Genomic DNA, 24,453 nt, shown 5'->3' with positions numbered 1-24,453 from the left:
CTAGCTCAGGCTGACCTGACCTGTAAGGCTGGCCAAGGCTGTTGTCGAACCATCCGCTCAACTTCCTCCTCCGCCGCCCACTCCCGCTTCTTCCCCTTCCCTTCCCCAGGCGCTGGTCCCAACGCGCTCCTTCATAAAAGCATTCTGCACTCTAAAGTCGGGCTCAGGGTCACCTCCCCACGGTATCCAACCCACACCATCAGCTCAGCCCTTCCAGCCCAAATGGATGGGCAGCCTTTCCCTCCACTGCCTGGCGAAGGGACATTCCCATACCCCTCCTCCATGAGCAAACTGGAGTCCTGATGTGTCCCTAAGGAGCTGAAGGAGCCCAGAATGTATTCTTCTCTTTTAACAAAGACTAGCCTTCAAGGCCATTGTCTAGCAATGGACTCAGCAGGTCAGCTCTGAGCACCAAGGCTGATCGGTAGCCCCTCTGTCCAGGGAGGCCCCTACTCTCTCCTACAAGCACATAGCTGGAAAGTTGCAAGAGCACATGAGTTAAGGGGGAAACAAAACTCTTGGATCTAATAGCTTTAAAACATAATCCTCATGTACACAATGGAGGTGGCGGGACGATGGGGGAGCCGGAATGGCCCCTATTCTGGGCTTCTGTTACGGGTGACACTCTCGGGTGTCCCAGCCTTGCACTCTGCTCACACCTGAAATTCAACAAAATCCAACTGCCTGGAGTAGGAGGGAAAAACGCAAAAATGGTTGCCTTGTGTTTATGACCTTAATTCTACATGTCCTACCTGCAAAACCCTGGCCAGGGAAGTATGAGTAAAATAAGCCCCAAAGTTGAGCGGCTGCTGCTACTAACAGAGATCAAAGGCAGAGGCCCTTTGGCAAGAGACAGAGGTCCGAACAGAGGCTGGTGGCCTGCTCCAGAGAGGCCTGGCCAGGGCTGGAGCCAGCTGTGTCTGAAGCCAACTCTAGGAGGGCAGAAGGCCCAGAACCCCACAGTACACACACCCACGGGAGGAGTAGGGGCCTGGAAGCAGCCCCTCCCCAAGGAACCGGGCTGGATTCCCCGGGGACCATGCACACACTTAGCACAGCAGCACAGCAGGGCCACTGATGCTGGTGACTGAGAGCCTTTAGTGAGGGGCCCTGCTCTTCTGAGCCTGCTCTGCCTTGAGGGTCCACATGCCCACAGGTGTGCACAGGTGCACGAGTGTGTGTGCACTGACATGCGTCTGCCACACACAGTCACTCTGACACAGCCCCACACATGTGTATGCAGTCACTGACCAATAGTAGAGCCTGTGGCAGCCTCCCAGGGCTTTCTGGGGTTCAGGGGAGAGGCCCTGCCCTGTCTTTGTCCTAAGACAGTTGTTCTCCAAGTGAGGTCCCTGGACCAGCAGCATCAGCATCACCGGAGAACTTGTCAGAAATGCTTTGTGTCTGTTTCTCTCACCCGTGGAACCCTGAGCTGTCCAGGGGCCTCCCATGGGGCTACAACTCCCCTACACGCTTTTTCTGTGCCAGCCTCTATGCTCAATAGACTTCATGTACGTTATCTCATTCAAAACTCACAGATATACTGCAAACGTGCACCGTATTGTGCCTCTGCTTTCCAGATGGGGAAGCCAGAGCTCGGAAGGCTTGGACTTGCCTGGAGTCCACAAGGCTCCTAAGTGCGCGCCCTTAATCACATTCTAGACGTAGCTCCGCCTGGCTGAATGTAAACACCCCACCCAGGCCGGTGCCCGCTGTGCCAGGCCCCACCCCTGCCACTCCCCATGTCCCCGGGTCTCTCCCCATCTCAACAGCCAGTCCTAAATCTTTCTTCAAGAGACAAGGCCGGGTCATCCACGCCCCGGGTGGGACAAGGGGCAGGAGGCAAAGCCCCACCTCGGGAGCAGGCAGCACCTCAGCCAAGGCCCTCGCCGTCCCGCACACCCCGCCCCACCCCGAGAGCAGTGGGGACACACGCAGCCCGGCCTGCACCCCAATGCCCGGAGGGACAGCCTGCTGTGCAGCTGACCTGCGGAATCCAAAGACTGCTGCACTGCTGTGCGTGCGTCTGATCGAGAACATCCCGAGTTACATTAGGAGGGACCTGGGTTTGGGTCCTAACTTACTGCGTGACCTGCTCTGGTCCCCTCTTGGAATCTGTTTTTCCATTTCTGCAGTGAAAGGGCTGACTGATGATTTACAAGGATGTTTCCTGCTCTGAAACTCTGTCTTGGAGTCTAGATTTCCACGTGACATTGGAGAAGTCTGACGGAGACAAGGGAATCTGAAATGCCAGTGGCTCTGGACCCGGCTCTCTGCTCAGCCTAGCTCATCTTTGCCTGAGACTTGGGAGTGAGCCCCGGCTCCCCGGACGCGCCTGGCTTTGCACCTACTCCTCCCTCTCCCACATACTCACCAAAGGGGATTTCTCTTCTACATATCCCAGAAGGGCACCAGGGCCCTTGTCCCCAACCCAGAGGCAGCCATGGGGGCCTGTGCTGTGGTGACTGACAGCCAACATCTCATCCGGCCTGGAGAGCAACATCACGGGCCTCACAGCCTTCTCCATGCCCGGCTGGCAGCTGGCACTGTGGGCCGCAGCCTACCTGGCTCTGGTGCTGGTGGCTGTGACAGGCAACGCCACAGTCATATGGATCATCCTGGCCCATCAGAGGATGCGTACAGTCACCAACTACTTCATTGTCAACCTGGCCCTGGCCGACCTCTGCATGGCCGCCTTCAATGCCGCCTTCAACTTCGTCTACGCCAGCCACAACATCTGGTACTTTGGCCGTGCCTTCTGCTACTTCCAGAACCTCTTCCCCATCACAGCCATGTTTGTCAGCATCTACTCCATGACTGCCATCGCCGCCGACAGGCAAGAGGGGGCAGTGGGGTAGCAGAGCAGCTGAGGGGAGTCGGCTCACTTGGCTGAGGTTCAGACAGGGGTGGTAACTTGCCTGCAGTCACACAGCAAGTTAAGGGCAGAACCCAGGGAATGCATTGCCTCCCAACCTGATCATATCCTAAACTATGCATCTGGAAGACAGGGGACTATGAAACTGAAGCAAGCCAGGTTAAGGCTAGACACAAGGAAGAACTTCACACTAGATGGTTGTTCAAGGCCACAGGGGAAGAGTGATAGTGTTTTAGGGACCTTCTGGAGTGTTCTCTGGAGTTGCTCTTTGTTGCAGCACCTTTCACTAAAAGGAAACTGTTTATATTGTTTTCCCACTCCTAGATAGATTACATGAGGGGTAAATTTAACACTGCATGTAGTTATCATATAATTACAATGAGCCAATTACTTTCCCAATGCTGCTGTCTGGGGCGCAGGTTGTGACCCTCTGCTGAGGGGGCCGGGGGGGGGGGGCAGAGGAGGGATCAGTGGGCAGATCTAGAGTCTTCTTTGGACATGGAAGGGGACTGTGTGTCCCCAGAAGTGTGGCTGAGAGAGACAACAAACAAAAAGGGACAGCGGGAAGACAGCAGGTGTGTGTGGGAGGCAGGACTCTCAGAGACACAAACTCCTCCTCAGGAAGGTTTGATGAGGTGTGGGCGTCGCAGTTCCCCAATGACCCCCGCAATCTCTATCCCAGCCCCACTGGCCCAGCCACCTCTCACCCACAGCAGCTCGAGTCTCTGCTCTTGGCTATTTTACTATGAAGTTTCCCTGCAGCTTTCACTTGAGAAATGTATTTCTACTAATTAAAAATGAAAAGAAAGTCTGAAAACCATGCATCTAGGCCAAGCTTCTAATTTTGCACCAGGGAAACTGAGGATAGAGATGGACAGGATCACCTCAGGTCAGCCAGCAAGTTGGGGCAGGGCCAGGAGCCTGGAGCCCAGACCTCCTGGCTGTCAGCCCTGGACCACATCCTCCATGATCCAACCACAGCCCCCAACCCCCCACCAAGAGCACCTTAACACACCCTAGATATTTCTGAAAGTCCCACTAATAGCCCCCGAAATCACAGCCTCATGGGCCTTCCATTTTAAATGCTGAGGGGCAGGGGAGTATGGACTGTAGAGGGTACGGTGGGAGCCAGGAGATCAGGCAGGAGGCAGCTGAACAGTAATCCAGGTGAGGGAGGATGGTGGCTCAGGTCAGGGTGGTAGTGATGGAGACCCGTCCCTTCATTTCTTCATTAATTCTTATGTTCATTGCCTGCTGTGTACAAACACTGTTCTGGGCATTGTGTGGGGGGAGGGGAACAGATAAAGATGTCTGCCCTGGTGAGAACTTAAATAATAATCACAAGAATAAATAAATTTTATATTGTATTTTGAGGTCATGAGAGCTATGGGAAAATATTAGGAAGGGGAAAGGGCCTCAAGGTGCTAGGGTGTGTGTGTTGAGGTGGGCCAGGGCGCAGTGTTAGGGTGTCAAGGTTGGCCTTATTGTGAGGGTGGGATTTGAGCAAAGGCAGGAAGGAGGCGAGAGAGTGAGCCCCGCAGGGTCTGGGGGAAGAACGTTCCAGGCAGAGGTGCAGGAGCACGCCTGTGTGTGTGAGGAGCAGGGAAGGGGCTGTCCTCACCTAGACGGGGTGGAAACACTCACAGGGCACAGAGTCCCATTCACGTGATGCCTAAGACCTCAAGACATGAAATTCCCTGCCCAGGGCAAGGGCTAAAGAAAACATGAGGCCACAAGGTTCAGATTAATCCCAGGGAGGAAGACCTGGGGGTCATGGAGGACCAAAGCCATTTCTGGTGAATTTAAAAGAAAGACATAAATAGGACTGACCACACTCTCCAATCCCGGGCTCCTCTGCCTGCAGGCACTTGTCAAGCATCTCATTTCTCTGTACAACAACCCTAATGGCCCAAATTATGATCATCCCATTTCACGGAGGTGGAAACAGAAGCCCAAAGAGCTCAGGTGGTTCGCTTAAGACCCTCCTGCTGGAAAGCGGTGGAGCCAGGACTCATTTCCACATCAGTCGGAATCCAAAGTAACAGGCCTGCCGCTCTACAATTAGCGTAAGAAAGAAAGCTCCTCTTCCCCGCCCCACCTCCCAGGGCAGCAAGGGAACCTGAGTCCCCCGGGGGGGTGAAAATCACAACTACAAATGTAGGCAGCACACCACGCTTCGCTGGGACACCAGCAGTGCCTGGACTACGTCACCAACAGAAATCACAGATACTCACACAGAAATCTCAAAGCATCACCCACACTTGTCGCTAGTGCTTCAAAATTACCACGGTTCCCAAACCTGCTGCTAGATCTTGCTAAGAGGCTGATAAGGGAGAGTGTATGACACTATGTCCCCCATTTATTTTACATCTGGATAACTGTACTTAGGATCACTGATTGCATTTGTAATCCTGTGTATTTTAATTTATGCATATAAAAGCTTTACTCTGAGGAGGGGTCCGTGGGCTTCCCGGGATGGCCAGTGGGTCCAGGACACATGAGGGCCCCCTTGAGCCCCACACCCTCCTTCCGAGGAGGAAACCAAAACCCCAGGAAACACAGCAGGTAGAGGCAGTGTGGGGGCTGAGGTGCGGCCCTGCGTTTTGGGTTCCCTTGACTTTAGGGAAGCAGGCGGCTACTCACAGCTCCCCCTTCCTCCTTCAGGGCCCTAGACGCATGAGGCCTCAGCCCACTAGGTCTCAGGACAGTCCCACAGCGGGTGGGGGTCCTGGGAGCAGGCGGGAGCTACACACCCTGGGTTCAAAGCCAGCAGTGCCTCTTCCAAGCTGGGTCTCCCCCTGGCCCCCCGCAGCTGTGGAAGCTGGAGGTAACAACTACTTACCAGGCCTGGAGGTGCCAAAGGCAGGACACAACCCCACAGGTTCCCTCAGGGAGAGGCAGGAGCTGAGGAGACCAGCCTGCTCCTGGCCGACCTCACCGAGGAGCTGGACTTTTATGTAGACTTGGCTGAATCCATAGAGGAACGAGGAATTCCAGGTCGAGGGGGAGAAAACAACTCGTAGAGGGTTGGCAGGGTTGTTCCGCGGCCAGTGTGAGCCAGGGAAGGGACAGGAAGTGGTGACACAAGAGGCTGGACAGTGCATTAGCCACATGCAGAGGGCCCTGAACGCTGAGTTTAAAGGTCTGGGCCCACATTGTCCAAAAATATAACCACAGCCATATGTGCATGTTTATGTTTAAATTAATTTAAATTAAAAATTCAGTTCCTCAATCATATTAGCCACACTTCCAGTGCTCACAGCCACGTGTGCATATGTAGAGCATTTCCTCCACCACAGAAGGCTGGCGGGCAGCCGCTCTGGGCTTTGTCCAGGAGACTGTCGGGCTCTGTTACGGTTCTGAACATGAGAGGGACTGTGGCTGAGGAGCTCGACGGGGCTGAGCCTCAGGCCGACGGCCCGGGCTGGACTTCCGGTGTGGCCACATTGCCCTCCTGTGGCCACCTGAGAGCATGTCCACGCTCAGAGGGAGGCCGGGTGGCGGAAAGGTGAGGGTGGGCTGGGGCTTAGGGCACTAGTGTCCCATATGGCTGTGGGAGGGTCACAGCCTAGCTGGCTCTCTGCAGGTCACCAGCAGGGTGTGAGGAAGAGGACTAGGAGACGTGGGCCTGGGGTGGGGGAGAGGAGGTGGGGCAGGTCTGACGCGAGGGCGCCCACTGCTCACACGGCCCTCTGCTCACAGGTACATGGCCATCGTCCACCCCTTCCAGCCACGGCTCTCAGCGCCCGGCACTAGAGCAGTTATTGCTGGCATCTGGCTGGTGGCCCTGGCCCTTGCCTTCCCCCAGTGCTTCTACTCCACCATCACCATGGACCAGGGTGCCACCAAGTGCGTGGTGGCCTGGCCCGAAGACAGCGGTGGCAAGACACTCCTTTTGTAAGACCTGGGGGTGGGCGAGGCGGTGTGTGTGTGTGCATGCACATATGTACAGTGTGTACACGTGGGTGTGCACATGGGTCTGAGAGTGAATCTGGGATTACGTGAGTACAGTATAAACTAAAAGTAACAGCATTTACTAAGTGTCAGGCTTGGTCTAAGTACTTTGCATACATGAACCCATTTAATTCTAACAACATAGGGGTATGGATGTATTATTATTCCTATTTTTTGGATGAGAAAACTGAGGTATTAAAAAACTACATAATGTCTCTAAAACCACACAGCTAGTAAGTGGTAAATCAAGGCTTTAAATTTAGGCAGTCCTGCTTCAGAGCCCAGTCTCCTCGCCACTCTGCTACTTAAAAAAGGGTGTGTGTCTCCCTAAATGAGGACAGGTATGTGTGCACATGTGACATGCATGTGTGTCTGTGTATGTGTGTAAGTATCTGAGTGTGTTTGTGGAAGGGTGTGTGCACATGGGTACGTGTTTGGGAATGTGTGTTTGGGGGAGGGCATCGTAAATGCTCAGGCCACAGAAGGTCGGGGTATTGAGGCAGAAAGAAGGGGTAGGGGATGAGCCTGAGACGTTTTCAGGAGTCTGGTGCCAGCCTGGTGCTCAGGTGAGCACCATGGGCTGGGGGACGGGGGGAGAAAGCAGAAGAACTCAAGCATGGTCCAGCTGCTGTATGACTCTGGGTAAGTCCTTTCCCTCTCTGGGCTTCAGTTTGCCCAGTTCTCAGGGTGTGGCTTGTCATCCCCAAGCAGGGCGTGGTTGGTAGTAGACAGTAAAGAACTGCTTGAGGTTCTGGAGTCAGTAGTCATGTTGGAGTCCTGCTCTGTCCCCTGCTGGCTGGAGGGCCTTGCTGGTCACTTAACCTTTGGCTCCTTCTCCCTCAAATGGAATTAGTAAGAGAATCTTCCTCAAGGGCTGTTGTGAGCATACATGAGAAAATGTACCTGTCGCACTTAGCACCGTGCCTGCCACAGAACCGGCACCCAGTATGTGGTAAACAGCGGACAAACGAAAACAAAGCTGGAGGTGGCAGATTTAGTCCAACAAAGGCCCGGCTGCCCCAGGCATGAGGATGTGCAGGCTCGGAGAGGCCAGATCACGACAGCCACCCCCCACCCCCACCCCACCCCCCGCCTCGGTTAACACCGCTCCCCTGGCGCCCGCCCCTACCTGGTCTCCGCCTGTCCTAAGCACCGCGCTGTGGCCTTAAGGGAAGGCGCCATTTCTCTGAGAAGCTTCTTCCCAAGGACTGCTGAGTTTCGAGGGCAGACCCTGCCCTGGGGCTCTGCCCCTACCCTGCACCCGCGTTCTCGGGACTCACTGCTCCAATGGCGGTGGACGTAGGGACGCGCCCCCGCCCCTGACTCAGGGAACGCGTGGAGAGCGGAACGTTTCGTGACTGGCCACTGGGGGGCGGTGTTTCCTCACCTTAAGAGTGGGTTTTTCTCCCTCAGGTGGGGAACAGTCAGAATTTAGGGTATCAAGCACCAGATTTTGGGGAATGGTGAGCTACAACCCTGATTTAGGCAACAGGGGAAAACAGGAGGGCAGAGATAGGCTAGGAAGGCTGTACTTTGGGGTTACTTCGAATTCTGGGAGGATTTGGGGAAAGCCTGGTTTCTTGTGTGAGAATGATCATTCCTGGGTGAGGGAACTTCTGGGATTTAGACTGCGGGCTCCATCCTTACAGGTTCACATCCTGTATATACAGGAATCTGATGAAATGACAGATGCCCTCTCCAGGAAAATGCACATACGCTCCCAAAATCAAAATACAAAAAAGGCAGTCCAGGCTGGGAGAGGAGGCATCCCTGATTTTGGCAGACCCTAGAAGACAGTCCCTGAGGGTCCTTGGCACTCACTTCTGGGTGGGAACCTAGCCCAGAGTGAATTCCTATCCTGCACTGCCATCCCAAGGAAAGAATGCGGCAACTGGGAGGTGTTACTCATACTTAAGAAGGATGGTAGAGATTACCTCCTCCTTACAAATGGGGAAACCGAGACTGAGGAAACGATCTGACTTGCCTAAGGTCACTTTTTTTGGGGGGGCTGATAGCCTAGATTTAAAAAAAATTTTTTTAATTGTGCTTAATGGCATTTTAAATTTTAAATGAATGCATTACTTGGTTAACTTTTTCGTTTCCTATTTATTTCCTTGTTTGGTAACTTGTGTGCCACTTGGAAAGACTCAAAGCTAACGCTAGAGTGTCCCTTTTGCAGCAGGGGAAGCCCTCTTTGGGCACATATGCTAGCCAGTGTTGCCTTTTCTTTTCTTTTCTTTTCTTTTCTTTTCTTTTCTTTTCTTTTCTTTTCTTTCTTTTTTTCTTTTTTCTTTTCTTCCTTTCCTTTCCTTTAAATCAAACCAAGGCCTTGGGATGTGGCCCAGGGTGGCCCACCTGGGGCAGCTCAGGGGCGCCGGCCAAGTCCCAGTGACTAGGCTCTGGCGGATGCTGGAGTCGCCCCCGGGCCGCCCCGTGCCCAGGCCCTCGACTCTCCCTCCAGGTACCATCTCGCGGTGATCGCCCTCATTTACTTCCTTCCTCTCGTGGTGATGTTCGTCGCCTACAGTGTCATCGGCCTCACGCTCTGGAGACGCACTGTTCCCGTGCACCAGGCTCACGGCGCCAACCTGCGCCACCTGCAGGCCAAGAAGAAGGTGAACTCTGGGGGCGGGGAAGGAAGTCTGGCCCTGCCTCCGGAGATGCTGTTTCCGCCTTGTCCTTGATAGAATTCACCTGTAACTTGCCCTTGTCTTAAGTCCCTGGCCAGAGCCTTCTTTCCATCTTTCTGGGCCAGCGAACTTGCCTTTGGTCTTTGGCCAAATACAAAGCAAAATGGAAATTCCCAGAATTTTAGGAGAATTAGGAAACCCTAAAGCTCCACAGAATTTCAGGTACTTCCAAGAATCTTAGAATGATAGAATCTGAAAATCTTAGACTTTCTGAATAATCAGAATGTCGAATTTAAGACGCCCCACAGAACTACAGGAGACTCCTGGATAGAATCACAGGAGAATTCTCAAATGCTGGCACTGCAGACCTCAGAGATCGTGGAGACTGGATTGTGGTCCAGCTACATCATTTGTCTTCAGCGTCCAACCAAAATGTGTCTCCCTCCCCGCTGCCACTCAGGGTCTCCCAAGGATCCTGATTTGGCATCTCTGTTCCAGACCTTCTCCACTCTTTCCCAGTCAAAGCTCATCTTTGCCATTCCCCCTTCCTGTTAGACGACCAGGGGAGGTAATGGGCTAATCACATCACGAGGCAGGTCAAAGTCTTGGCTTCTCATCTGCCATTAGGTATTTTCCACAGGGCGATTCAGGGAGGCGGTTGGATATGGAGAGCTGATCTCCATTTGCCATCCCTGGCTTGCCCTCCGTGCCTCCTGGGACACTGGGTCATGCTCGGGGGTATCTGCAGAGACCAGGCCATGAATAGGGAAAGGTCAGGGAGCTGGCCCCTGGGCAGAGACTGGGGTCCCCAGTTGAAGCCTCACTACCTATGGCTAGAAGGGCTGTGGCAGACAGACTGCAGGAAGACTGGGGGCCTGGGAACCCATAACTGGCATGGGTCTCCCCTAAGGATGGGGTCAGGAGCGAAAACTCATTCACTCTCCAGGGAGGTGAGCTGCTCTGCTCTAAAAGGGATCCGGGACGCCTTTTAGACGAGCTGGGCTTTGAGGAGTGAGGCCTTCAAAGGAGAGATAGCAATGTGGGCAGAGGGACCAGCCTGAGCAAAATCCCCGAGGTGGAGGGCCTAGGAGTGTCTGTGTAGAAGATGCTCTAGGGGACTGAGGCTGTAGAGGGGGATGGGGCCTGCTTACTGAGGGCTTCTCAGGCTGGCAAGAGGGGTGCCTCACCCTTGGGAAGACTGGGGCTTAGGGCTTCCAGGCGGGGAGTGACCTGAGTCTCTCCTGGACCAGTTCGTGAAGACCATGGTGCTGGTGGTGGTGACGTTTGCCGTCTGCTGGCTGCCCTACCACCTCTACTTCATCCTGGGCAGCTTCCAGGAGGACATCTACTGCCACAAGTTCATCCAGCAGGTCTACCTGGCGCTCTTCTGGCTGGCCATGAGCTCCACCATGTACAACCCCATCATCTACTGCTGCCTCAACCACAGGTGAGCCCTCCCCCGAGCCCTCCCCATCTGGGCTCCCCTGCACAGCTTGAGGCTGTGCCTCCCACCCCAGCAGGGGATAACCATTCTTACAGGGAGCCTACAGCACAAGCCTCCCTCTGTTTCGGGCCGACCTTGAGCCCCACCTCCTGCCCAAAGCCTTGCCCCATTCCCTGGGCCACATCTCCCACTGTTGGCCTGTTCCTGCTCCTTCTTCTGGGCACTGCATCTGGGACAAGGAGAAGAGAGAAGGGAGGGACAGAGATGGATGGAGGGGAGAGGCAGAGAGAGGCAGAAGTCCAGCCAGAGAGGAAGGAAAGAGCCAGATGAAGGCAGGAGGGACTGACATTTGTAAGAGCTTCCTGCAATGAGGAAGAACTGAGGACTTTCCTTGGGCTCAGTGGAAACCCAGCAGTAAATAGCACTCAGTCAGAGGTCTGGGGCAAGACTGGAGGAGGAGCAGGCTGCCCCCTGGGAAGACCACAGGGCATTTTCTGCCCTGGAGGGGCTTTCAGGGCAGCTAGGAAATGACCTTGGCAGAGACAGCCAGAGAGGAAGGAGCCACATTCTCACTCCACCCAGCTGGGTTCTCCCATCCCTTGTACTCCTGGAGAAGTGGCGTCCCAGAGAGGGGCTGTATTTGCTCTGGGGCACTGGCAGAGATGGGAAGTGGTGGGCCAGGCAGGAGCCCCAGCACCCAGGAGTCCTGCTTCAGCCTCAGAGAACCTTGAAGGTGGGGCCAGGTAAGAAGAGATGAGAAGTGGCCTCTGAGTCCTGGCCTCAACAAATGTGGGTGAGGTTGGCCCTGGGTCTCTTTATTCATGCCTTTTATTACCTCCTTGCCCATGTGTCCAGGCCACTCATAATACCAGTAGGGTCTTTGTTGCTCACACTCACCTGGGACAGGCCAGAAGAAAGTGAGAAAACTGATTTTTTTTTTTTTTTTTTTGAGTGTTTAATGGGTGCCAGAACCCTCCATTGTCTCCTGAGAGGAAAGTAGATAATATGAGGGAAGTATTATACCCATTTGGCAGATGAGGAAACTGAGCCTCAGAAAGGAAGACACTCCTAAACTCATACAGCAAAGATTCCATGTGTCTCCAAGGCCTGTAATCTCACCCCACATCACACATTTCTCTTGCAAGCAGCTTGTAGGATGAGAACTTGGAGACAGGGACTGTCACCTCAGGGAGGGGCCCTGAGCCGTCTGTGTTTGTGCATTGGTCACTCTCCTGCTACCCAATGACACGGTCCCTGGGAGTCTGAACAACACCCCAGGGCTCTACAAGTTCCTGGGATAACTTCTGATCATGCAGGATTTGACGACACTAGCTCTAAAGTAGGACTGGTGCTCCCGGCAGAATCTTCCTTCCTTCAGAACAGTTCACCAAGTGGCTCTGTGTGTCCGGCGCTGTTCCAGGCACTGGGGATACCCCAGTGAATAAAAATAGCGATCCCTTTCCTCAGGGAGCTGACCTGCTAGTGGGGAGGCAGCGAGAGACAATAGGCAAACATGATGAGTAAGTGAACTACAGAGTGTATTCGGTGATAAATCCTGTGGGAAAAAGAGAGACTAGAGCTGGGTAAGGGAGGACAGGAAGGGCTGGGGGAAGAACTGGAAGAACTGGGCGTAAGGGCTGCAATTTTACAGGATAGGCAGGGTGGGCCTTACTGAGAAGTCCTGAGCAAAGACTTGAGGACCGAGTGGGCCCTGCAGCTGCCTGGGCAAGAGCTCCGGGCGGCGGGAACAACCAAGGCCAGGCCCGGAGGGCCAGGCGAGGACTTGGGCTGGTTCTCAGACGTGAGCAGCCCTGCGGGGCTGACTTTCCTTGTGAAAGAGTCAGTCTCATAGCTGCACTGGAATGGGACCACATCAGGCCAAGGGGAGCAGCGGGCAGACGGCGAGGCGACTGCAGTGATCCAGGTGAGAGGGGATGGCTTTAGACGTGTGAGAAGTGGTCAGTCTAGATATTGCTAAAGTAGAGCCAAGAGAATGTGATGGAGACAAAGTCAGGGGTGACCCCAGCTTCTTGGCCTGAACTAGTGGAAGAGTGGAGTTGTGGGTTCTCAGTTGTCAGGAACTGAGATGTGGACCACTGGGCGGCAGCCGGGGTGGGGAGCTTGGTTGGACGTGCTGGATGTAAAGGGCAGAGGCCAGTAAGCTCGCATAATGAAGGCATTTATTGAGCCACACTGTGGAATCTTTAGAGCTGCAGGATGAGGAACCGAAGTCAGGCCTGCTCTTCCAAAACATGGAACTCTGCGTCTCCTGGGAATAGACCATTCGGTTCTTTCCCTCCCTCTGCATCACACAGGGTCTCATCTGTTTCTGCTCCTGACAGGCCAGTGTTCTCTTTCTACCTGCTCTTTCTCATTTCTTCCACTCACTATCTGCTTCTTCTGATCTCTCATTTACCTGTGAGCCCTTGGTGCTGCCATGGGGAGAACTGTTTATTTTTTAAGCAAATGTACTGAAACTAAGTAGTTCCTCGTGTGTATTTTCTTTCAAAACTGTCCCCTTGGGAGAGCATCCTTAGTCCACCCAACATTGCCGAAGCCCCAATTTTTAAAGATTCCTCTTGGAAAACTCTTTTAGAAGCCAGCTAATAAGTCAAACAAGAAAATGTGTTGTCTTTATAATTGTACTAGGCTTATTTTTGTTTGTAATAACAAATGGTCTCATTCAGCTTATTCACCCACTTCAATCCTTGGACTTAGTTCCAGCTACTTCCAAAACCCAAAACCACTAAAGAAAGGGTGTCTCCAGAGACTCTGAGCTCTTAGGAGTGAGGGAGTGACTCTGCTCTGGAGGAGAGAGCGGCTCCTGGAGGTGGCGGCAGCCCTAGGACAGTTCTCATAATTGTCGCCCTCACTCTGGTGCTCAAGGTGACCCTCTACCCACCAGGTTTCGCTCTGGATTCCGGCTTGCTTTCCGATGCTGCCCATGGGCCACACCAACCGAGGAGGACAAGATTGAGCTGACTCATACTCTCTCCCTCTCCAGGAGGGTCAAGAGGTGTCACACTAAGGAGACTTTGTTCATGGCTGGGGATGTGGTCCCCTCTGAAGCTGCCAGTGGGCAGGCTGAATGTCCCCAAGATGGAGTGTCTACTGAACCCTGAAGCCTTGTACCTGCCTGCAGGGTGAGACTTAGTACCCTTGAGAAGTAGCCAGTCGAGAGGACCACACCTGAAAGTTTGGCCCATGCCTCACCCTTCAGTACATCAATGGAAAAACAAGATGGGGCCAGGAACTCTGCAGAGATGCTGACTTTCCCAGCCACCCCTCTCAGACAGTGCTTCAGGGGATCCATTAAGAGTCAGAGAAGACAGTGGGAACTCACATTTACCAAATATAGGAGTTGCAAGTTCAAGTGCCTTCCTGGGGCATAAGACATATGAGTAAATTGGATCCAATATAGAAGAAAAAATGTAAATGTAATGATAAAAGGTAACTGACTTCCAGTGTTTGGGGCAATAGGGAATGGTGGGGACTGTGGCAAACTGGAGGGCCTAGGCACCCAAAGAGACAGTAGCTGATCAGCTCTGGAAAAATGTTGTCATGTAGCTGGGATCCCATTGTTGCCAGAGCCTCTAAATCTTTCAAAAGAAACCAGAAATCCAAATTTATGAAACTTCCAGACTTGTTAACTTTGGCTCACATTTTTATAAATGTTGGGTAAACCAAACAAAACACATCTGTGGACAGCACCCAGCCATGACAGTGATTCATTATCAGGCTAAAGACACAAGAGAGGAAGCTTCTTATTTTGCAAAGCCTGTGAGTCAATCCAGGGCTTCTCTGCCTCAGCATCTAAGAACCTAGATCTGCCCCAGCGTAGGTGGTGGTTAAGAGTCAAAAGGAGCCTCAGCTGGGTGGCCTCATACAAGTCACCATGACCCTCAGCCTCTTCCTCTTTCAATGACAAAACTACCTCTCAGGGATGCTGTGAGGATGGGAGTGATGCCTATGAACTGGCAGGCCAAACGCAGATGAAGTGCTTCAGAAACAGCAGCCATGCTTGTATCACTACTAAGACAGCCGTTTTACACGAATGCCTCCTGCAAGCCAACAACGCAGCTCTCACCCTTACTTCTGAAGCAAGAAGGTGCCAGGCAGAGAACGCCAACTGTCCAGGCTCCTGGAAAGCCCTAGGCCTGGCCCAGTCACCCTGCTTGCTGACTCACCCTTCATGCCTCAGTGCCTCTCCAAAAGAACCACATAACGCTGTCAGTGCACACCCAGAGTTTTCCACAAAATCACTGTGCCATAGGCACCGGCAGGGCCAAATAAAGGGACTCTGTTCTCACCAAACCAAGTGAGCGTGCAGTCAGTCCTAGGGAAAGCCACCAAGAGATATGGGAGATGGAGGGGTGGGTGTAGCTCAGTGGTAGAGTGCATGCTCAGCATGTGCTAGGTCCTGGGTTCAATCCCCAGCACCTCCATATTAATAAAAAGGGAGATGTGGGAGACTCACGTGGCACCTCAATCACAGGGCACCAGAGTGCGGACTGATGTGGGTCCACCGACGGGCTGGCGGAGAATCCAAACAGGCAGCCACAGAGAGGAACAGCACCCTCAAGGCTGAGGTGAGGCAGGGATGAAAGGGTCAGACAAGGGCCAGTTTCCTACAGAAGGGTTTCATTTACAACGGGGGTTGGGGAGAGGGCGGCAACTCTGCTACCCTGAGCTGCTGCAAGACTATCCGCTTAGGACAGGGGGGGCCTATTCATCCAGTGGCTTGGAGCTGGTGGAGAGGGTGATGAGGGTAGGACCTGCTCGGGGATGGCAGGAGGGAGGGCCAAGGTTGCCCTGTCCTCTCATTAAACCCAAACAGCCCCTGCAAGCCAAGCTGACTTTTTCTTGTTCAACTACAAGTGAGGAAGCCAGGCTGTCGGCTGGCTTTACCTTCTGAAAGGTGACGAGGTGGGGGCTCAGGAGTCCCTCCCCAGGGTAAGGGCCTGCGGCTAGAGCAGGAAGTGGGAGGGCAGGTGCTAGAAGGCAGGGGAGAGGCTACTTCAATGACCCTCAGCAGAAAGAGTACAGAAGTCCTCATGCCCAAAAAAGACTGGGTGCTGAAGAACACAGGCTTCATTTCAAACTCTGCCCTGACCCAGGAGGCCACAAAACCCCCCAGGGTTTGGTTTTTGCCACATCCCCAGACATCCTCCCTGCTCCCCAGCCACGAAGCATCACTCGGGTCTTTGAATTGGTACAAAGTTTACTAGGTCATACAACATGGCTCACAAAAGCGATGGGAAATTCCAATGAGCATACTGTTTCTTGATTGGTTTCTTTTACCCGAATGGAGACAAGACACTTTCCCACAGGACTGCCCACCTCCCCCCAAGACAGACAGAATGCAAGACTGTCACAATGTAGCTATGACCAGCTCCACGGACACACAATTCAGTGGCACTGACACACCCTGATGGGAACCTCGGGACACTGGACAGCAGTGGGTGCTGGGCCGGGAGGAAGCGGCGCTAATGCACCCGTGGGAGGAGTCCCGGCAGTGTCTGCTGGTGATAATACATTTCACACAGGGGACACATCCCCAAGGACAGGCTGTGAAGGCCCATAAGGCCTGTCAGAGGATGTGACTTTTCATCTTGGGCCAATAAATAACTGTTGGACGTAATGCATAAATTAGAAACAAACGCCACTAAACTTTACACATGGGGAACGTACGACCAGGTTGAAATCAAATCATGCAAAGTGGTAGGGCAGGTGAGGAGGGATCCGGAGGTGAGAGAGATTATCAACAGCACACACTCTATTTTTACCCTACGTTATGCGCCATTAGTTGGCTTTTATCTTCCTCCCCGCGGCGGTGGTGCGGGCCCTGTCGCCGGCGTCTCCCGGCACAGCTCACTGGGCAGAACAGGGGGTCGCTGCTTGAAGAGAGAAGTGCTGGAAGGGCAGCAGGCTCGGGGGCTAGGACTCTTAGCTGCCCGTTTCGTCCCGGAGCCGAACACCCACTGCCGTGATGAGGGCGGCTCCCTTGCCGCTCCCATCTTCGGATAAGAGGAAGGACACGTTACACTTTGGTGACAGTTCCTTTACGGTTTGGTGCATGATTCTGGAGAAGCTAAAAAAGACAAAAAAACAGAGGAGAAGGGTAAGTAGGGGAATACGAAAGATGCTGGACCCCCCTGATGACGCTGAAGGACCCTAACAACAAGGAGGGAAGCAAGACGGGGCAGGGGCTGCTTAGAAGCAGCTGCGGCTTACGGAGAACGGCTGGGAGGAAAGTGGGTTTACAGCCAATCCCATTACAATTTGCAGCAGGGAGGCACAACGGAGAATCCAAAACAAGCTTCTCTGAACAGCTTATGAGGGCCACGGCATGAAAAGCATACCCAGACAGCTCCCATCCTCAAAGCCTGAGACTCCTAGGGCACTGAAAACCAAGAAGGGGTGCTGGGGCCTGGCCGTGGACCCCTGAGGCTGACCTAGCTGGTCCGGCACTGGGTCAGCTCAGCAGGCTGTGTGGAAAAGAACATCACCCACCCTCAGCTGCAGCCCTCTGAGACCCCAGCCCATCTGCACCTAAAGCCAAGGGAGGGAGCCCCCTCCCGCGCCCCAGTGAAGCATAACATCAAAATGAGAGGTGACTCTAGGTCCTTGCAATTTGTGCTGAAAATTAGATAGGGCCAGGCTGAGGATGCTCAGGGCAGTGGGGCACCTAGAGGTGATACTGACTGCCCTTTGCTGAGTACCGACTAGGTGCCCCACACTTTATGTACATAGCATTCGTCCTGCCTGTGGTTATTATCCCATGAAGAAGAGAAGACTCGGCAGAGATGGATCAGTTGAGCCCAGCTTCTAAATGGTGGTGCCAGGATTAAATCCAAGCATGTCCGTGATTGGCTCCAAAGCCTAGCTCTAAACCACGGTGACAATGAGGACAGCTAGGAAGGTGGAGAGACAGAGGTGGGGATGGAGCAGGACAGATGGTTCCATCCCAAGCCACAGCCATGAGGTAAGCAGGCAATGCCCATGCTGAGATGGGTGAGTCTGCTTTTAAGTAGGGTGATACTATGGCCCAGTTTACCTGGGATGATCCCAGCGTGATAATTAGTAGCACTCTCTTGACTGGAAAAAGTACCTCAGTTTTGACAATAAATAATATGGTCACTCTGTTCATATGCGCCAAGCTTTGGGACATGCAGTGGATCAAAGAGCAGATGGGCCCATACCATGAGGTGTCGGGTACCTGACCACAGGAGGTCACTCCCCATCCCCGCCCTGCTACAAAGCCCAGGGCCAAAGCTGCTCCTGCCTTCAGGGCTCCTGACGACCTGATTTAGCAGGGGAACCAGACAGTGGGCCTTCCTCCCCTTTCCTTGGCTCCCTCTCCCACTTACCAAACGCAGCCTCCTGGCCAGGCTGATGGGTGAGCCCATGCCCAGCCTTACCTCCTCTCCTGCTCCCCACCTGGACTCTGCCTGACCTAAGAGGGGCCTGGAAGGAGCGGAGAGCAGGACATGCCAGGCTACGGATGTGAGCTGACCAAGTGAAGCCATTCCTGGCCTCCCCAGGGATCCCAGGGAAACTTCAGAGCAGCTCACTTCCTCCTCCCAGACAAGCCCCGCGCTGACTGCGCAGCCTTCGGGTTGGCTGTGTCCTGCTGGGAATCACAACCCCATGTCCCACAAGCACAGATGCCAGGAAGCCCTGCCCACCCCCACCGGCAGCCCCACTCACTGCGGATGAAGTTTGTAGAGCGTTCCGTCCACCCCCACGGTCACGTTGAGGTGGTCCAGCCCTCTGTTCTCGCGGATCTTGTCCACCACGGCGGCCATGCCCGCGCCACACAGCTGCTGCGGCCCTCCTGGACACCACCCCGCACACGGTCTTCACGAGGATACTGTCGTCGCAGGTGCTGTTCAGCCCCAGCTGCTGGAGGATGGCCCGGACCTGCAGCAGCGCTAACCGGTCGCTGTGGGGGACGAAAGCCAGGAGGCTGGATGAAGCGGGGCCCACGCGCGCAGCCCAGGAGCCGACTCCAAAGGAGCCGGCCCCGAACTACCGTACTTATTAGAGTCGTGGTTTTTTCCTCTTCAAAATAACATTTGTCCATTTTTTTTAATGATCCCCAAAGTATTACATGTTAAGTTGTAGAAAAACTGGCAAACTAGAAAAATAAAAATTGTGAAATCAAAACTACAATCCCAACACCAGGGAAAATGCTATTAACGTTTAAATATATTTCCTTTCAACCTATTTTTCTTGGATAGCATTAAAGAAGGTCGCCATTCTTACGGATGTGTGAATGGGCTTGTCCTTTGTCTGTGGTTTTTTTTCTTGCTCTTTTCCTACTTCATACATCTGAGCGATTTCCCACCTCCTTATCTGAGAATAGGGCTGGAAAACAGCTGCCAAGGTATTCCACTCTGGGGATGAACATCATTTATTCGGGCAGTTTAGAGAAATTTAAGTTGTTTGCAATTCCCTGCTACTATAAACACGCTGATGCGGGTCCTGTTTCTAAGTCTTTGGGCGCAACTCTTGATTTTTCCCTTAGGATGCATTTCTGGGTCAAAGGGCTTTTGATACATATTGCCAAGTGCCCTTCAGAAAGCTGTATCAATTTACTCTCTTCTCCAGCCGAGAATCTGGCCCAGCTTGTCCCCAGTGGAAAGGACTGGTTTTAATAACATCAGAACGGCATCACACTGTGGTTTAATCTGCGTTCTTCTCTATTAGTGAGGATGAGTTTTTTGTTTTGTTTACTGGCCACATGAACAACCTATTATACCAAGACTCTTGTTCTCCTAGGATAGTTGTCTCCTTATTAAATTCAAAGAGCTGACAATGACTGATGATGGTGACAATGACAGTGATGAGAGAGGTTAGCCTTTTTTGAGGACTTCCTGTGTGACAAGTGCTTTACATCCATTACCTCATTTCTTCCTTCTAATAGCTAACCAATCCACTGCATGATTATTCCCATTTTGAAGATGCGAAAACTGAGGCTGGGAGAGATTGAGTAACTCACCCAAAGCTCACAGCCAGTGGGGTGGAGAGGTCTCAAGACCAGATCTGCCAAAGCTCTCACCCACGATGCCATGCTATGCATCTTGTCACACATAATACAAATGTTTTCCTTAGTTTGCTGTTTGTCTTTTTAAGTTTGATGACTGTTTTTTTTTTCTAATTTATAGAAACTATGTAGCTAAATTTGGCTTTTTTTTCTTTATGATTTCTCTCTTTGCTATTATGATTAAAAAGACCTTCCCCAGCACTTCACACCCATTGGGATGGCTATTATTAAAAGAGAAACAAAAACAGAAAATAACGAGTGTTGAAGAGGATGTGGAGAAGTTGGAGCCCTTGTATGTACTGCTGGTGGGATGTAAAATGATGCAGCCACTGTGGAAAATGGTATGGCAGTTCCTCCCCTCCCAAAAAAGATAAAGTAATTATGTGATTCAGCAATTCCACTTCCGGGTATATATATACCCGAAAGAATCAAAAGCAGGGACTCAGTCATGTATTTGTACACTGATGTTTATAGCACTGTTCACAACAGCCAAAGGTGGAAGCAATCCAAGTGTCCATGGATGGGTGAATGGATAAACAAAATGTGCTCTATACATACAAAGAATTATTCAGCCTTAAAAAGGAAGGAAATTCTGACACATGCTACAACATGGATGAAACTTGCAGACACTATGCAAAGTGCAATAAGCCAGATGTGGAAAGACAAATGCTATATGATTTCACTTACATGAGGTCACTAGAGTAGTCAAATTCATAGAGACAGAAGGTAGAAGGGTGGTGGCCAGGGGCTGAGGGAAGGGAGGAATGGGGAGTTAGTGTTTAATGGGGACAGAGTTTCAGTCTGGGATGACGAGAAAGTTCTGGAGATGGATGGTGGTGACGGCTGATCAACAATGTGAATGTACTTCATGCCACTGCATAGTTCAAAACGGTTACAGTGGTAAATGTTACGGTCACGTATATCCACCACAATAAAAAATGTTAGCAAGAAATAGTCGCTGACATTTTCTTCTCGTTCTTACATGGGTCCTATTTTCCACACTTGGCTCTTGGGAGAAACTTAGGATGAGGAGAGATGGAAGCCGGGAACTTGTTTTCCAATCACAGCGCCTCCCTTCCCCGCGACTGTGAAATGCTACTGGTCCACCTGCTGAAGACCGCCAGGGTCAGGGCTGCGGGGCCGCTGTTGGCAGCCAGCACGTCCCTGTGTGGGTTCTGGTGGCCAGTGAGTTTACCTGCCAGTTACAGACCAGGCCTGGGGGAAAATGAGGAGCAGGCCCCGGAGCCACCATCAGCATTGCTGCCATGACTTCTAAAATGAAGTGGCTGGGGTTAGGGGGTAGCTCAGCGGTAGAGCACACGCTTGATGTGGATGTGCACAAGGTCTGGGGTTCAATTCCCGGCGCTTCCGTTAAGGGGAAAAAGAAAAAAAAAATGAAGGTGGCTTTTGCTTTTGCTGAGCACTTTTCCACCCTCTCTCACAGCTCATTGTGGAAGATGGCAAAGGCAGAGATGACATTCTCTCTCCTCGTGAGAGAAACAGGAGAAAGACAGAGCAGCTCGCTGTGGGGCACGCTGCCTCGCAGAGGAAATGAGGCTCAGACCAGGCCAGCGGTGCCTGGCTCTTGAGGACTCAACGCCCCTTCAATACAATATATGTGATGTACTTTTACTACCCTAAAATGCAACCTATTTACATGCATAATTTCAGAGAAATCAATATAATGCCCTAACATAAGGATGAATAAAATGAAATAATTTATAGTGAAATTATGGGATTTCAGATTGAAACTGCTCAGGGCCTAGTACTCCAGAGGAGGAAGAGAACCTCACAAATGGCCAGAAAGTCCCCTAGGCTGCCTACCTGCCCTCATCATGACCCCTGCCGGCAGGTCCACCTCTACAGGGAAGGCCTTCCCCACTCACCTCTCAATCTGAGATAGATACTTGGTCTGAAAGATGCCCCGAGTTTTCAGCGGCTCAGAGATCTGCCCTCGGAAGAGGAATCCCTTCTTGGTGAAGTCAATTAAGATGTTGCGGACGATTTCACCCAGGTACATACCACTGATCATCTTCTCGTACCTGAACAGGGAAGAGGGGGCTGGGTGTCTATATGAAGCCTTCAGTCGTAACCCCGGGTGCCCTAACTGTCCCTCATGGGCATCACTGACCTATGCACCCCGCTCCATGCTCCTCACGGAGGCAGAGAGCGAGACCAGGAAGGATGAGGAATCCCCAACCCTCCTGGGATCAGACATGAAACCAGCAGCACTCTGCATCACCGCTGACAGTCCTCTTCCTCACCTGACTCCCTGCCTTTGCCTGGCGAAATCCTACTCTAGCTCTCAGCTCATATATCACTTCTCCCAGAGGCCTGTCCTCCCCGGATGGGGTTTCATCTGCCTAGCAGTTCCCATGCACCCTCCCTCCTTCACAACACACACGGGTCCTCTGCCTCCCCGCACCCCTGCAGCAAAAGCCTCAAGAGGACAGAGGACGTGTGTCTTGCTCAGCTGTGAGTCCCAGGACCTGGCTCTCAGTCAAGTGCTCAATTATATATCTGTAGACTCAGCAGATGACTGGACTGAGTCTTCAAGGGACAAGAAGACAAAGGAAAAGTTCCCACCAAATTTTTGGAAGGTTTTGCCAAAGCCCAGAGTGTTAGTCAAGCACCTACAGAATGATAAAGCCACACAGGCTGGAGGGCGCATGCGGCCAGCATACCCCTGGGGGGCCCCTGTTCTTGGGGCTTTTAATTCCTGTCCTCTCCATGCTCAAGGGCCTCCAGAAATGGCAAGGGATTTAAATGCTTCCACGCACACACCCAATCCCAGTGTCCCTAAGCTGGAGAGAGTCCACTGGAATCTGGATACTCCAGAAGATTTCAGGTGGTCCACAAAAAAGACGTGAAACAGCACTGTTACCATCAATCCCCAGTGCAGACCAGTCTCTCTCCATCAAGGAGACCGTCTCAGCTTGGTTCTGATGTGGTTTTAAACCCTTCCAACCCCTGCTGATCTGCCTTCTAACACAAGGCAGCCCTCCTGTAGAGCGTCTGGTAGACAACAGCAGCTGGGATTGAAGAACACTGTCCTTCACTACATCCATTTTATGATTACCATCTATTATGGTAATGTTGGTTTTCCTGCTTTCCTTCCTTCATTAAACTTAAGAACATAAGCTGATTTAAAGACAAACTTTAAGCATAGGTGGTATTTGGAAAAGGCATCATCTTCAGGTCAACTGGAGAATAACTTAGGTTTCGGAGGTCATACCCCAGCTCTTCATTCTGCTCCTGGGGACACAGCTTAGACCACCTTGTTTTGTTTATGACAGAGGACAGCCTGATTCCTAGGAGTGTGAGAAAAGGGGTCATGTGTCTCTATGCTGGAAGGGGGGACACTGCCATCTCAGGGAGGATCCCAGAGACTGGAGCTGTAAAGCTCCAAACAGCCACTAGGTGGTGCAGGAGGTCTGCTGTGGGAAGAGTGACTTGCGGTGGGGCCTGTCTCACCCCTGACCTGAAGCCCCCGCCCCCCTGCCCCAACTCCCATCCCCTCTCTCACTGGCAATACCCTAATTTCCCTTTCCCATTAACAACTGCAGGTCAAGTGTGTTCTGCTTCCACTAAACAAGGCAAAAACTTGCTGACCAAGAGGTTCCTACCAGACTGATGGGGAAGAAACACAGAGCAAGGGGAAGGCCAGAATGTTCTAGGATACAGGCGGTCACTGAGGGAAGTGGTGTGGCTGCTGCCACCCCGTCCCCAGAGAAGGCACCTAGACAGAACATCAACCCTGGGCCATCTTGTACCATGTGTTGCTGCCACCACCCTTCACCCCTAAGTTCTCCACTCTCCTTGGGCCAAAAGCCAAGTCCAGGAGTGACCCTGTGGGACCAGCCTCCAGGCCTGTGTCCTGACCCCACTCTTACTGGAAACTTCTCCCACTGTAACAGGCAGAACGTGGCCACATGCCCTGCCCATCCTGTCTCCTCCACCAGACGGAATTACCTTTGTTTCCCAACATTTAGAGAATATTCATCCACCAGTTTGTCATAGATTGTTCTGATATCATCCAGACACCCGTTGTCCCCGAAGGCACCCCACTCCATGTTGATGCACATTCGCCCCTCGTTCCCTTCTAGCGTCTCGACGTTCTTCATTTCTTCCATGTAGCAGGCATTGCTGCCGGTCCCTGAAATACATGAGGCGGGGGGTGACTGGCCAGGCTTAGTGGGGAGGGGGGCTTGCAACTAGGCCCGGGATTCCATGGATAGGGGTATGCTTTTAAAATGGACAAATAGCTTTCCCAATGTCTTCCAGGAAAACTTCAAAATATAAGAGTCAGAGTTAAAACTGCCCAGAGCATTTGACTAACTTACTTTATACTCAGACATCAATACCAGGAGCCTCCTGTGTTCACCTGCCCAGGCAGGGCTATGTCTACTTTCACGGCAGATGGGCTTACAACAAGGGATGTGTCTTCAGTGGTGGAAGCGCAGGCAGCATTCACACTGGGAGGTATTTCTCTATTTCTCTT

At 52.4% G+C, this 24,453-nt stretch overlaps 2 protein-coding genes across 2 annotated transcripts in view; one reads left to right on the top strand and one right to left on the bottom strand.

Moving 5' to 3' along the window:
- The first annotated feature begins 1,759 nt into the window (after window positions 1-1,759).
- On the top strand, window positions 1,760-15,217 carry TACR2 (tachykinin receptor 2). The gene is given in 6 exon segments (XM_006181172.3): window positions 1,760-2,470; window positions 2,472-2,836; window positions 6,578-6,772; window positions 9,291-9,444; window positions 10,710-10,906; window positions 13,809-15,217. Coding segments are annotated over 6 exon segments (1,155 nt in total). The 5' UTR covers window positions 1,760-2,443; the 3' UTR covers window positions 14,026-15,217.
- Window positions 15,218-16,106: 889 nt separating this feature from the next.
- HK1 (hexokinase 1) overlaps window positions 16,107-24,453 on the bottom strand; it is a 64,713-nt gene continuing 56,366 nt past the window's right edge. Inside the window, 5 exon segments of the mRNA XM_032491540.1 lie at window positions 16,107-16,994; window positions 18,614-18,729; window positions 18,731-18,848; window positions 21,839-21,994; window positions 23,925-24,108. Coding sequence (XP_032347431.1) covers window positions 16,850-16,994; window positions 18,614-18,729; window positions 18,731-18,848; window positions 21,839-21,994; window positions 23,925-24,108 — 719 coding nt within the window. The 3' untranslated portion in view covers window positions 16,107-16,849.

Source organism: Camelus ferus, chromosome 11 (genome assembly GCF_009834535.1).
Source record: "Camelus ferus isolate YT-003-E chromosome 11, BCGSAC_Cfer_1.0, whole genome shotgun sequence".
Taxonomy (NCBI): Eukaryota; Metazoa; Chordata; class Mammalia; order Artiodactyla; family Camelidae; genus Camelus; species Camelus ferus.
Note: the sequence above shows the minus strand (reverse complement) of the source record. Positions and strands in the feature narration are given on the sequence as shown.